The sequence below is a fragment of the Vitis riparia genome, chromosome 12, assembly GCF_004353265.1.
Source record: "Vitis riparia cultivar Riparia Gloire de Montpellier isolate 1030 chromosome 12, EGFV_Vit.rip_1.0, whole genome shotgun sequence".
NCBI lineage: Eukaryota > Viridiplantae > Streptophyta > Magnoliopsida > Vitales > Vitaceae > Vitis > Vitis riparia.
In genome coordinates this window covers 16,637,141-16,651,085 of record NC_048442.1, presented here as the reverse complement: position 1 = coordinate 16,651,085, position 13,945 = coordinate 16,637,141, and the positions used below count along the sequence as shown (strand labels likewise).

Below are 13,945 nucleotides of genomic sequence, written 5' to 3'. Positions count from 1 at the left end.
TAGCTTGTTGTTACTATACCATAATAAGGCTGCCTAAACCACTTTCAAATCATTTGTAATCAATGTTTGATGTGAGATGGATACTTTGAAAGCTTTAGTGATGAAGAAGACTCAAGCAAGTATGCCAAATGATTTGAGAAATACTTCACATATATTAAAACTAATATGAAGATGAAAATCTAAATTTTAATTCAGATGTTTTTATTTAATTAATGCTTTATTTTCAAGATTTTTTTTCCTTATCAACACTATTGTAGAAAAGCTAAAGAGTAATGGAAAGGGAATTATGAAAAATGATTCAAGTAAAAACATCTCTAACAATTTTTATTAATGAAACATATAAAATTTGTAATTTATTATCCTCTTACCTAATGTACATTACGATGATTCATTCGAATCGAAATAAGAGTCCAATTACACTGTATTATTAATATCTATATTATATATTTGAAAGAGAAAATATTAAACTCCTTACTTTTCTCGTAGTACAGTCCTTTTGTCGATGAATTCCCCTTTTTCTCGATGTATAAAGACAAGATGCAGACAAAATATAGGATTGATACGAACACTTTATCATGTAAGTAAACGTTTTTCATATTGCTACATGCTTTTAATCTTCTCATCATCATTGATAAATTAATTTTTAACCCTTTATAGAAATATTACCCATGAAATACTACAAACTAAAAATAGCCTAAAAACATCTATAAATTTCTTGAAAGTGTAGAACTAACATGGAGGGGCCACCATCCTGGTAGAGACCGTACACCTTGTATATGCTGACGTAGTACGTAAAAGAATCAGATTAAAGCAGGGATGCTGATATTCATTATTCACATATTCCCTGATTATCCCCCAGCCCACATTCAAGGAAAGATTGTCCTCCATTCTAATCAACTGACCATCTAAATTCAAAATAAACACTATGCTCGTATTCTATTCTATGAATTATGCCATAAAACACATCAACCGAGTGTCAAATTGGGCCCCCACAGAGAAGCAGTCGAAAGCAAAAACTTGGTCCCACATCGGATTCCATACTCTCTGTTGTCCCTCTCTCCAATTCCAAGTTTAGCGACTACACATAACTAATTTCCAGCCGTTGGATTAGAATACAATTACATCGTCTGGAGATTATTGCTTGATTGATATATATCAGATGTCGGAGTTGAGTACCATCCGAGAAGCACAAGCTAAATTGCATGAATTTGAGGTGATTAGGCGGGACCCATGATAGTCTTTTGCCAATGTAGCATATTCTTTAGAGGCTGGGCCAATGACCCTTTTCTAATTTTTTTTATTTTTTTATTTTTAAATTTGCTTTTAGTTATAAAATCATAGAATATATTTATATACACAATTTTTTACTGAACAGTGTGAATCCACATGTTTCACGCTAGACTCCTTTGGGCCCTCTCTGTGTGATGACAACTCCTGATGAGAGGTATGTGATCCAATCTCCCTAGATTTTTTTCCAGCTTTCCAGTTGACATGGGTTTTGGTCTATATTTTATTGTAGGGAAAAAAAAAAAAAAATACAGTTGAGGGGTTCTCACTTCCCATAGTGTTCTAAAGGGGGAAAAAGAAGGATTCTTTACTGAGATTGCAAGAATTTTTGAGATCTCTAGTTTGGGCTGTTGAGTGTGGAGTGCAGGATTGTACGGGAGGCCTTATCTATATATGGAGTTCATGCCATCTTAGGGTGAGTGATACTCTCTCCAGGCTGCCTGCCTCTGGGTATCGCTTTTAATATTGTTTTTTTTTTTTTTTTCAGAAAATTATTATTAATCCATGCATGTCGGTTGTTTGGTACACAGTTGATTCTTGGTTTTACAACTTGGATTTTCTATTTATTTATTTAGGGTTGTTTGTGTGTTTTTATTTTACTTCTTATTGTATGGCTTGCTGAGGTAAACTACACTGATGGGCATTTTGAAAATTGAAATCTGAGGGAGTTTTTGATATCCCAATGTTCAATCTTCTTGTTGTGCTTCTTCTGCTGATTTCGCATATGGGTATCAGTATATGGTGCCCAAGGTCTTATAGCCTAGATTTTAGGTCCATATTATTGGATATTTGGCTGTTATCTGGTGTTGAATCTTCATCTTCTGGGTATCATCCTGAATTTGATTTGGGTTGCTGAGTTTTAAGAGAATTCATGTTTTTGACACTGAACAGGTTGCTTAGTTTCTCGAGTCAATGCTGGTGTGAACTGAAGGTTTGACCTATAAGTGCAAGCTTTCTTGGACATGGAAGTGAACTTGACTGCTGGGTCTGGTCGGGTTTTCATGGCAGGAGTGCTGCTGCTGATTTTTTGTATTTGGGTGCCCACACTGGGTAGGGCTCAAAATGCCAGTGTTTCTTCTTCAGCTGCAAATGTTGTGAATATTGGTGCCGTGTTTACTTTGAATTCATTCATTGGGAGAGCGGCACAGCCGGCGATTTTAGCTGCAATTGATGATGTTAACTCTGATTCGAGCATTCTTGAAGGGAGGAAACTGAACGTTATTTTTCAGGATACAAATTGCAGTGGATTTCTTGGAACAGTGGAAGGTATTTTCCTGAAAGTCAAAGCTTATGTTAATAGTGATCCTTTTTTTTTTTTTTTTTTTTTGTTAGGTCATTGATTCTCCCATCCCTAATTTTGATAGAGGGGAACACCCATTGTTTTGGGAGCATTTAAAAACTAAAGATGCCCATAATTCTATGAAAAAAAAAAAAAAAACTGGGTGTGAAGGAAACCTTCTACAATTTGCATCTGATATTCTTGTGTATTGTTCTTGTTGAGCTTGCAGTTTCTTTTTCCTTTTTTATTTTAACAGTAAAACACTCATGCATTATGCACTTTTGTTGGGCATACTGTTTGAGCTTCAAATTCCATATAATTGCTTACTTTTCCATGAATCATGATTTTTTATAATCTAGTTTCAGAACTAGCCCTCCTTTGCGTATACTGTCAAAAATTTCTGAACAAGTATTAATTGTCTAGCAGCATCAAACCTTAGAGAAGGAGAAACCACATGACTTATTACTATTTGTTTTGCAATTTTCCTTGAAATCTGAATGTTGAACTTATCTGTAAGCTATTATTTGTTTTTGTTTACGTGGTCCGGTGTATTAAACTCCTCCTGCTCCAGTGGCATTGCATGTGCACTGTAGTTGCTTTGATGTTGCATATCCATGGCATTGATCTTCGATGCCTTAAAAAGTGTCTGATGGTTGTGTCTGTAGCTGTGAGGTGGGGAATTATTAGAATGAAGTAGAAGCAGATTAGAAATTGGTTCTATAAAGTGAAAGAACAATTATCTGTTAAACTCAGCCTGAATTTCATAGAGATGCCAAAGTAGCTAAACAATAAGGAAATTTTTGGATAAAGAAAAGGAAAATACAGACACAGAGGTTGAACAGATCAATTCTCCTGAAATCAACAAGCAGCTAATTTAATTGACTCAAAGACATTAATGAGGAGGATTCATGCTTCTTAATAGAGACCATTTATTCATCATTTTAATTGTCTGCAGCTATCACTGGTAAGACCTTGCCTCAGAATATACAAAAAGCAAACTGAACTGAGTTAAGACCTTAGGAGACCAATAAAATAGGATAGAATACAGAATGATTCCTGGCTGCTGCTGTCAAAACATCTCTCATAAAAGTTTTGACATGGGTGTTCTTACTTGTGTAGCATTGCAGCTGATGGAGAAAGATGTGGTTGCCATAATCGGCCCACAATCATCTGGAATAGCTCATGTTATGTCCCATGTCGTAAATGAATTTCACATACCACTTCTGTCCTTTGGAGCGACAGATCCCACCCTCTCTGCACTGCAGTTCCCGTATTTCCTCCGCACTACACAGAGTGACTATTACCAAATGTATGCAATTGCTGATTTGGTTGATTTTTTTGAATGGAGAGAAGTAATTGCAATTTTTGTAGATGATGATTATGGAAGAAATGGGATTTCAGTATTGGGTGATGCCCTTGCTAAGAAGCGTGCCAAGATTTCTTATAAGGCTGCCTTCACACCTGGAGCCACCAAGAATGAAATCAATGACTTGTTGGCTGGAGTGAACCTAATGGAATCTCGAGTTTTCGTTGTACATGTTAATCCTGACTGTGGCCTGTATATTTTCTCTATTGCAAAGGTTCTTGGAATGTTGAACAATGGTTATGTTTGGATTGCCACAGACTGGCTTCCTTCTGTTTTAGATTCATCAGCAACGGTTGATCCTGATCAAATGAATCAATTACAAGGAGTTGTTGCACTTCGCCATCACATCCCTGATTCTGATCTCAAAAAGAGTTTTACTTCTAGGTGGAACAAGTTGAAGAACAAGGGGATTTCCGGCCTGAACTCTTATGCTTTCTATGCTTATGATTCTGTTTCATTAGTTGCACATGCTCTTGATGTTTTTTTCAAAGAAGGTGGAAATATTTCTTTCTCTAGTGACCCAAAGTTGCACGACACAAATGGAAGCAAACTACACTTATCTACACTCCATACTTTTGATGGTGGCCAGAAATTACTCCAAACCCTAATTACAACAAACTTTACAGGTCTGAGTGGTCAGATTCAATTTGATTTGGAGAAGAATCTAATTCACCCAGCATATGATGTTCTCAACATTGGTGGAACTGGATTCCGCAGGATAGGTTATTGGTCAAATTATTCTGGTCTCTCAGTCATCACTCCAGAAATCTTATATACGAGGCCTCCAAACACTTCTTCTAGCAATCATCATCTTTACAGTGTTATATGGCCTGGTGAAATTACAGCAAAGCCTCGGGGATGGGTGTTCCCTAATAATGGGAAGCCACTGCGAATTGGGGTGCCTGACCGAGTAAGTTTTAAAGATTTTGTGGCGAGAGACAAGGGGCCCCTCGGGGTCAGAGGATATTGCATTGATATCTTTGAAGCTGCAGTAAGCTTGCTGCCTTACGCAGTTCCGCACACATATATGCTATATGGCAATAGTTTGAGAAATCCTAGCTACGATGATCTTGTGTCTCAGGTTGTGGAAAATGTGAGTATATTCTTTTGAATGCATAATGTGTGTGTGTATGTATATATATATATGGCAATGACCTAATTTATTCCTGAATAGAATATGGACTGACTAACTTAGAGAACAAGCTGCAATATCAATATTAAATGGTGTTTTTGTGTGTGTGTGAGACAGAGATATGCAGACTTGAACCAGGGAACTGTTTGGGTAGTTTTATGGTATTCTGATAGAGTTGGTTCAGGGCGGAAGGTTTTCAAAGCTCTGCGTTGGTGTCTAAGTTCTTGTCATCATCTTGATTTGCCTCTTCTTTTATTTTATTTTTCAGAAATTTGATGCTGCTGTTGGGGACATCACAATTGTTACAAATAGAACAAGGATAGTGGATTTTACCCAGCCTTTCATGGAATCTGGACTCGTCATAGTTGCTACGGTGAAAGAGACAAAATCTAGCGCTTGGGCTTTCCTCAAGCCATTCACCGTGCAAATGTGGTGTGTTACTGGTGCCTTCTTTCTTTTTGTAGGAGCAGTTGTTTGGATTCTTGAGCATCGTATAAATCAAGAATTCCGTGGTCCACCAAGCCAGCAACTCATTACCATCTTTTGGTTAGTATGCCCTAACTCATTGAAAGCGCTCTGATCTTAATAGCATCTGAACATGTCTCTCAGGCACATGATGTAAAAGCCCTTCGGTGTCTGGCTGTTGTCTTAGCACTTATGCAACTTTCTAGGGGTTGTGAAGGCCAGGACCCTGTTTTAGCATCTTTGGCTCTACATACTCTGGTTGCAATATTGAAGTAATTCCACTGAAATTGTTTTTGATCTTGCAGGTTCAGTTTCTCCACAATGTTTTTCTCACACAGTAAGTAAATCATGCCTGATATTTTTATATTTTCTTCTTTAATTACCATTAGTGGGTTAGTTACTGGGTTATAGTTGAAACTCCTGACAACGTTTGCTACTTGGACCGAGTGCAGGAGAGAACACAGTGAGCACCCTTGGACGTCTGGTGCTGATCATATGGTTATTTGTAGTGTTAATCATCAACTCAAGCTACACAGCTAGTTTGACATCAATCCTCACAGTACAGCAGCTGACATCGCGGATTGAAGGAATTGATAGCTTGATCTCGAGTAATGATAAAATTGGAGTTCAAGATGGGTCCTTTGCATGGAATTATTTGATTGAAGAGCTCAACATACCAGTGTCTAGGCTTGTCCATTTAAAAGATCAGGAGGAATATGCTGATGCCCTCCGGTTGGGACCAAAAGAAGGTGGGGTAGCTGCCATTGTTGATGAGCTTCCTTACATTCAGGTCTTCTTGGCCAAACTGAACTGCGCCTTCAGGATTGTCGGTCAGGAGTTTACAAAAAGTGGGTGGGGATTCGTAAGTGTCTGAACTCTCTTTTAACTCAAAAGGCTGTCCTGAACTTCTGATTAGCTAAGATTTCAAAATATGATTGTAGGCATAAAAGGAAACATGTGGGCTGGATCTAATTCAATCTCATGCTAAACCTGATATTGATCTTCAATCAAACTGATTTTATGATGGACAATAACAGGAAACTCCAAGATAATCTCATGTTCAATTTCCTTCTTGACTCAGGCATTCCAAAGGGATTCTCCTCTTGCAGTTGACTTGTCAACCGCCATTCTTCAACTCTCAGAGAATGGTGAACTCCAAAGAATCCATGATAAATGGCTATCAAATGCGGAGTGCTCCTCGCAACTCAGCCAAGTTGATGAAAACCGACTCTCACTCTCAAGCTTCTGGGGCCTATTTCTCATTTCTGGCATTGCATGCTTTGTAGCTCTCACCGTATTCTTCTTTAGGACCTTTTGTCAATACCGCAGATATGGCCCAGAGGAGAAGGAGGAGGACGACAACGAGATTGATAGTCCAAGGCGGCCTCCCCGCCCTGGCTGCCTGGTTTTTATTGACAAGAAAGAAGAAGAGATCAAGGAGGCTCTTAAGCGGAAGGATTCAAAGCAACGGGCTAGCAATTCAACTCCTTAGAGTTAGAGCTACTGATAACTAATGTTCAATTCAAATTCCCGTATACTAAAATATCTGCTCCTTTCCTTCTATACCAAAGGTTAGGCAGATAGAATCAAATAGCTATTTGCCTGGCTTTCTCATACAAATTCAGAAGGCTTTTTGCTGGTTATATGCTATATATCTGCATAACACAATGCTCTCTGTTCTACCTTTTTTTTCTTTTTTTCCAAAGGAAGGGAGCATGTATTTCAAGATGTAGATAGTCCTTCGTAGTTTGTATGTGATCTTTACGGAGGAAAATGATGTTATAAAGAGCATTTCTTTGGCTAAAGATCTCCTTGATTCGCCTCAATAGAGACGATTTCATTATGAACTAAATACTTCATATCAATATGCTTGGCGAATCATAATACAACATCATTATGATGTAACCTTAAAAGGCAAATTCTCGATCATTGCGTGACATGTGGCTTCATAGTATGTATGATACATATTTCGCCTTAATATATATATATATATATAAATATATATAAATATTTATTTTTTATTTAGTCTTTATACAAAAGATATGATAATTAAAATTAATTAATTAATTTATAATAATTTCATTCTTATTAATTTATGATATCTATATATATATATATATATATATATATATATATATATATATATATATATATATATATCAAATATCAAAATTAAAGTTGGCTGTGTGGAACCTTCAAAGGTCCTGGGTTGAATCCCTTTTAGCATGCTGGGCTGGAACTGGCGGGCTATGTGGGCTGGGAATTAGGCCCAATCAGTCGAGGGTTCAATCCCTTTCAGCGTGCTGGGCTGGAAGGGGTGGGCTATGTGGCCCATCAAAGGATCAACTTCATAAAGCCATGAACTTCAAAAAATGGAATCAAAATAATTAAAAATAATATAATTCATGTGAAATGTCCCACAATTTTTAAACACCAACCTCTTTATTTTATTTTATTTTTAAATTAAATTAAATTTGTGAGGTGGAGATATTTTATCATACCCAATCAAGATTCTATTAATATTAAATTCAAAATCTGTTTGGTGGGTTGTAGACTTTTTAAGGGCATGTGTCAACTTCTTCATGGCTTATTTTCCCACCCACTGGCCCACCAGAGAATATCGACATCAATCATCACAACAAGATGTATTGACAGCCGTCCGATCCAAATACGTGTCACATGACGATAATAATGGATAGTTGTTTGCCTAAAACGGCGTCGGTTCGATCCAATCATGAATTATTTGATCCACCGTCTAGTCTTCACTTTTGACTTCCTTGGCTTTGATCCAATCTCTTTCTGTCACGTGCCTGATCCACCCCTTTATGATTTTAATATTTATTCTAAAATGAATTTTTTTTTTATTCAAATCAATGGAATCAAAATAATTTACAATATTGTCTTAATTTATCCCAAATTTTTTGAAGTCATCTAGTTTTACCTATGACAAAGTTTTACGATATTAATTTGGTACTTATCGAACTTACAATCTCGGTCTATATAATAAAGTTTAAGGCTATGTTTGGTTCCCAGAAAATGTGAAGGAAAATGTAAGGGAAAGAAAATACAAAGGAAAAGCAGAAGGAAAGAAAAAGTGAAGGAAAATAAAAAAAATATATTAAAAGTTGATAAATTATTTTTTTTGTTACTTCAAACTCATTTTATTTATTTTAACTCATCCATATAAAGATTAAATAATTTAAAAATACATAAGTTTTTAATTAGTTTTAATCATATTTGATTTTCTTTGATATTTTTCATAGAACAACCAAACATAAAAAAATCATTTTCCTTTACATTTTTTTTCTTTCCTTAGTATTTTCTGAGAACCAAACATAACCTAAATCTTCGGATAAGGTATCGAAAAATGAGATAAAAGTATAAAAATATGAAATTAAGTGGATTAAAAAATAATTTTACAAAAATGTATGAATAATTGGATGATTTGAATCAAATAGAAAGGAGAGGTTATGGAGAAAATAGAAGTTGAAATGAAAGCCACAGAAAAACAATGGAGATAAGGGCCACAAACTAGTCAACTGTCCAAATAATGGACACAAAAAACCCAGGTTCATAGGAAAAAGGCAGTTGAATCTATAAATTTTTATAGAAAAATTCTAAATATTACCCACAACTCTTTGAAATATGAGCTCTCAAAGCGCTTTCTGCCGTTTCCATGGCCATTACTCTTCTCCGAGGCCATCCTTAGTATGATTAAACTTTCCCGGAAAGTTTTTTACGTCAAACTCAGACGTAGACTCCTATGTCGCGTTTCCCTCCTCGGCCGATGCCTCATGCGCCTCTGGGATCGATTTCTCCTCATTTCTAGGCCCAAATCCATCAAGTATAAACAGTTGCTAAGAGCAACTACCTTTGCTGCTAAGCCTGTTCCTTCTGCTACTACTCCTGCTTTTCCTCCTCCTCCTCCTCCTCCTCCTCTTCCTCCTCCAGCCCTGCAGTCTTCAGGGGAGGCCGGTTTTGCGAGGTGTCGTGAGCGTGATAAGGACTCGGATTTGGTTGCTTTGAAGATCAGTCTTCTGGGTGATTGCCAGATTGGAAAAACAAGTTTTGTGGTGGGTACATGTTGATTAACATTTTTTTTGGCTACCAAACAGGCTTCTTGTTTACTACTGATATCTTTGTTCGAAAATTGAAGATTAAGTATGTAGGAAACGAGAAAGAACAAGGAGATATTCAGACGTCAGGGATAAATTTGATGGACAAAACTCTTTATGTTGGAGGTGCAAGGATTTCTTATAGTATCTGGGAAGTAGGAGGTACATATAACTCTCTCTCTCTCTCTCTCTCTCTCTCTCTATCTCTTTGATTTTTCACAGCTTTGGGCTGGTTTGATGGCTTCATGCTCTTCAAGATCTTAGAAAGTCTAATGGGGGTTTTGTTCATTTATCGAAATTACAAGCTCATTGATTTGTTTAGGTGATGAAAAAGCTCATAATCACATTCCAATGGCTTGTAAAGACTCAGTAGCAATCCTGTACATGTTTGATCTTACTAGCAGGTGTACCTTGAATAGGTATAAATTTTCCCAACTAAAATTTTCAATTTTATTCTCTCTTTTTCTCTCTGGATTCTGATTTCTGCGGTGTAATTGCAGTGTCATCAGTTGGTATCACCAAGCAAGGAAATGGAATCAGGTACTCACATTTGATTCTCTCCTATGTTTTAGCAGTTCATTTCCTCTTATATTTTTCTCTCTTTCTCGTCTTTTCTTGTTGCTACAGAATGCCATTCCAGTGCTGATTGGAACCAAGTTTGACGATTTCATCCAACTTCCCATTGACCTGCAATGGACAGTTGCAAGTCAGGTAAATTTTTCCACCTCAATTCATAATTTTAAAGTTGTGATACGTGGGTGGTTGGGAGCCGGTCATTACAAATGATACTACATAGGTCTTTATTTGCTTGACTCGTCTATATGGGTTGGGCCCTGCTCTTTTAAACTTATAGACGCATTTTAAAATCACGAGAAAGAGTTATTACAAGTACCTTGTTTTTTGGCAGGCAAGAGCGTACGCTAAGGCCCTAAATGCGACGCTCTTCTTCTCGAGCGCAACCTACAACATAAACGTGAACAAGATCTTCAAATTCATCACAGCAAAACTCTTCAACTTGCCATGGACTGTGGAGAGAAATCTGACAGTTGGAGAGCCCATGATCGATTTCTAGAGAGCTGATAAATTGTGCTGCAGCAGCATCTGCAGAATGTCAAGTTGTACATTGAAGAGATCTGCAGTATCAGAAGAAAATAGCTAAATAGTCTTATTGGATGTTGGCCAGTAGATGATGAAGGGTATATGCATATGATCTATTGACAGTTTCAGTTCATGGTTTTGTTTGGAATGCAGTGGAGAGGAAGGAGAGGCGGATGCGCCCCCATATCTCCTTGGATATTTAACATTTGTAGGGAAGTAAGTTGAGTTCATGAACCGAGATAAAAGGGTTGAACTTTTCAAATATGCTAGCCTATGTCCTCAATAATTTTTCTCAATAATTCTTCAATATTGTGTTAATATTGATCAATTTTACAAACTGAGAATGGGAAAAAGGAAAGGAAAATGTGGGTGTTATTTGGGTAGCATTTTGGAAGTGTTTTTGTTGCTTTGAGGAAAGAAAATCAAAGCAATTTCTTTAATGCTAATTGCCCCATTTATCATCGTCTATTTAGATATTATTTATTTTAAATAATATATTAGAAAATTGGAGAGAGACTTTTGGTTGTACAAATGGGCCTGAAATTGATGTGTTCCTTCACTTCCTTGTGGAACATACCATAACCCTTCTCTAATCCTTAGGATTGGGCTTTTAGATTGGATAAAATTAGTTGGTGAGAAAGGGTCAGCCCAAAAGTTACGGGTCTTGAAAAGTTTTCTAAGCTAAACCAAGCAAATAAATGCAACTACCAAACATATAAAATCTAATTTAATTTCTTATATTTTTTTTCATCACCCAAAAAAATATATGCGAGAAAGAGATAAAGGAGTGTATACTAATATAGCCCTAAGTTGGAAGTCACACTTGACATATGTGTGTTGAGGCCCACCTTCATAAATGTCCGAGTATGATGACTGATAAAAGAGTGTATCATCACCTTCCAATTGAGAAGATATTTATTAAATGAGACATTATTGTCTTTTACTTTTACCTACATGGAGGGGCTACCCCCTACCCCACGCCCAGCCCCTAATGGGATGAGATTCAATTTTAATAAACGGATTTGGGATGAGTTTATGATTTTTTTTAAAAACCCGGGGCGGGTTTAGGTATTGCCCCGTCCCGTCCTGCCCCGATTATATATAAATGCAACTACCAAACATATAAAATCTAATTTAATTTCTTATAATTTTTTTATCACCCAAAAAAATATATGCGAGAAAGAGATAAAGGAGTGTATGCTAATATACCCTTACATTGGAAGTCACTTGAGATATGTGTGTCGAGGCCCACCTTAATAAATGTCCAGGTGTGATGACTGATAAAAGAGTGTATCATCACCTTCGAAGATATTTATTAAATGAGACACCATTGTCTTTTTTACTTTTACTTTTACCTAGATAGAGGGGCTACCTCAGGCGCCCCGCCCCTAATGGGACGAGATTCAATTTTAATAAACGGGTTTGGGATGGGTTTGTGATTTTTTTAAAAAACTCGGGGCGGGTTCAGGTATTACTTTGTCCCGTCCCGTCCCGCCTCGATTATGTATAAAATTAATTTTAAAATTAAAATTAATTTAATTAAAATTTTATTTTATTATTTTTAATATATAGATAATAAGAAATATTTTTAATAAAATAAGTTATAAAAAATATAATAATTTTATTATTTATAAAATATATTTATTTTAATGTAATTAAAAATTTTAGAAGTAAAATTTTTAAGATATTTATTAAATGAGACATCATTGTCTTTTACCTACATGGAGGGGGCTACCCCTAATGGGACGGGATTCAATTTTCATAAATGGGTTTGAAATGGATTTGTGATTTTTTTTAAAAACCCGGGGCCGATTCAGGTATTGCCCAGTATATAAAATTAAAATTAATTAAAATTTAAAATTAATTTAATTTATTTTTTATTTTACTAATTTTAATATATAGATAATAATAAAATATTTTTAATAAAATAAGGTATAAAAATACAATAATTTAATTATTTATAAAATATATTTATTTTAATGTAATTAAAAATTTTAAAAGTAATTTTTTTAAAAAAAAATTGAAATTAAACAAAAAAGTTAAACGGGATGGGACGGCTATGAGAATTTATCATACCCACCCCATCCCGCCCCGCCCCGTTTAATTTTTTAAATAGGACGGGGATGATAATTGCTTTGAATAAACAAGACGAGGTTGAGATGAGAGCGATCCATCTCGAACCAGCCCCGTTGTCATTCCTAGGAGGGTTCACCTATTTAAGCTTTTGGAGATGGTCTTATACAATCGATCAACCTAGACTCCCAAAGGTGATATCAACCTCATTCCTCATGCAAGGTTGGCATGAGCTTGCTCCCCTTCGAGGTAGTGTTACACCTTAGCCTTCGTATAGGTTGTGTTAACACACATCCTTTCTCATTTCATGAAAGGCGAGGGACATCTTTTTCAAGCCGATGTTACCTTGAAACCTCTCCACTTGATCCCCACACTCCCTTGAAGATGTCCCAACTATGATGTGGCACCTTGATGCTATTAGATGTAGAGCTCAACAACTCCTAATTCATAGACCTTATGGTTTGATCCTCCTATCATCAAATTTTTGGGACGTGGTAAGAGATGAAGGGGCATGTAACTATTGAGAGCCCACTGTCATCGACCATCTGAAGTCATATGACACCACGAGCGAGATGATATAAGTATGTGAAGGCCTCTAATTGGTGGGCCTTACTAACCAATGGGGCTAATGGTAGAAAGTTTTTTTTGTAAAGAACATAATAAGAGAATCAAAGGACCATTTTGCCCCACTCCCCTCTCGAGTCTTTGATACCTAATTATTCTTGTAGCTCACCTCCTATTCCTAAGAACAATCAAATAAGGAAAAAATGAGTCCTTGTAAATCCAAAGAAAGAAGTATTTTTCTTTTTATAAAATTAGAAACGTTATGGGATCAAAGTGTTCATATTTTTCTATAAAAGAAAAAATGATACTCCAAATGAAATTTTAAAACTAATTTGATAATTTTAAAGAAAATTAAACACCCCTTATTAAAATAATAATAATAATAACAATAAAACTGACATAAGCATAAATGGACGGAAAATTAAGTGAAAAAAAAGACATATTAGCAAGGAATTTAAAAACAAAACATGTATGGTAATTTAGGGGGAGGTGTTTGTTTTTTTAATTTTTTATTGAAAATAATTTGTTTTTAGACTTTAGATCATTTATTTATTATTTTTTTTTCA

The 13,945-nt window shown here is 35.9% G+C and overlaps 2 protein-coding genes across 2 annotated transcripts; both read left to right on the top strand.

Annotated features, from left to right (window-relative positions):
* The first annotated feature begins 1,486 nt into the window (after positions 1-1,486).
* Positions 1,487-7,381, top strand: LOC117926512 (glutamate receptor 3.4). The gene is made up of 7 exons (XM_034845614.1): positions 1,487-1,702; positions 2,179-2,553; positions 3,686-5,025; positions 5,333-5,610; positions 5,835-5,866; positions 5,982-6,391; positions 6,611-7,381. Exons 2-7 carry the CDS (start codon positions 2,250-2,252, stop codon positions 7,019-7,021), a joined length of 2,775 nt encoding a protein of 924 aa, XP_034701505.1. The 5' UTR covers positions 1,487-1,702; positions 2,179-2,249; the 3' UTR covers positions 7,022-7,381.
* A 1,747-nt stretch (positions 7,382-9,128) lies between these two features.
* LOC117926513 (septum-promoting GTP-binding protein 1-like) lies at positions 9,129-11,182 on the top strand. Its single transcript, XM_034845616.1, has 6 exons — positions 9,129-9,602; positions 9,686-9,806; positions 9,967-10,063; positions 10,145-10,184; positions 10,272-10,355; positions 10,552-11,182. The coding sequence occupies exons 1-6, from the start codon at positions 9,240-9,242 to the stop codon at positions 10,714-10,716; spliced, it is 870 nt and encodes a 289-aa protein (XP_034701507.1). The 5' UTR covers positions 9,129-9,239; the 3' UTR covers positions 10,717-11,182.
* The last annotated feature ends 2,763 nt before the right edge of the window (positions 11,183-13,945 follow it).

Excerpts from the sequence above, each read along its gene's own strand:
- LOC117926513 (XM_034845616.1), top strand. The coding sequence starts at position 9,240 with ATGATTAAACTTTCCCGGAAAGTTTTTTACGTCAAACTCAGACGTAGA. Across the intron at positions 9,603-9,685 it reads TTGGAAAAACAAGTTTTGTG|ATTAAGTATGTAGGAAACGA; the intron begins GTGGGTACATGT and ends CGAAAATTGAAG. Across the intron at positions 10,185-10,271 it reads AAGCAAGGAAATGGAATCAG|AATGCCATTCCAGTGCTGAT; the intron begins GTACTCACATTT and ends TTGTTGCTACAG.
- LOC117926512 (XM_034845614.1), top strand. The coding sequence starts at position 2,250 with ATGGAAGTGAACTTGACTGCTGGGTCTGGTCGGGTTTTCATGGCAGGA. Across the intron at positions 5,611-5,834 it reads CAACTCATTACCATCTTTTG|GTTCAGTTTCTCCACAATGT; the intron begins GTTAGTATGCCC and ends TTGATCTTGCAG. Across the intron at positions 6,392-6,610 it reads CAAAAAGTGGGTGGGGATTC|GCATTCCAAAGGGATTCTCC; the intron begins GTAAGTGTCTGA and ends TTCTTGACTCAG.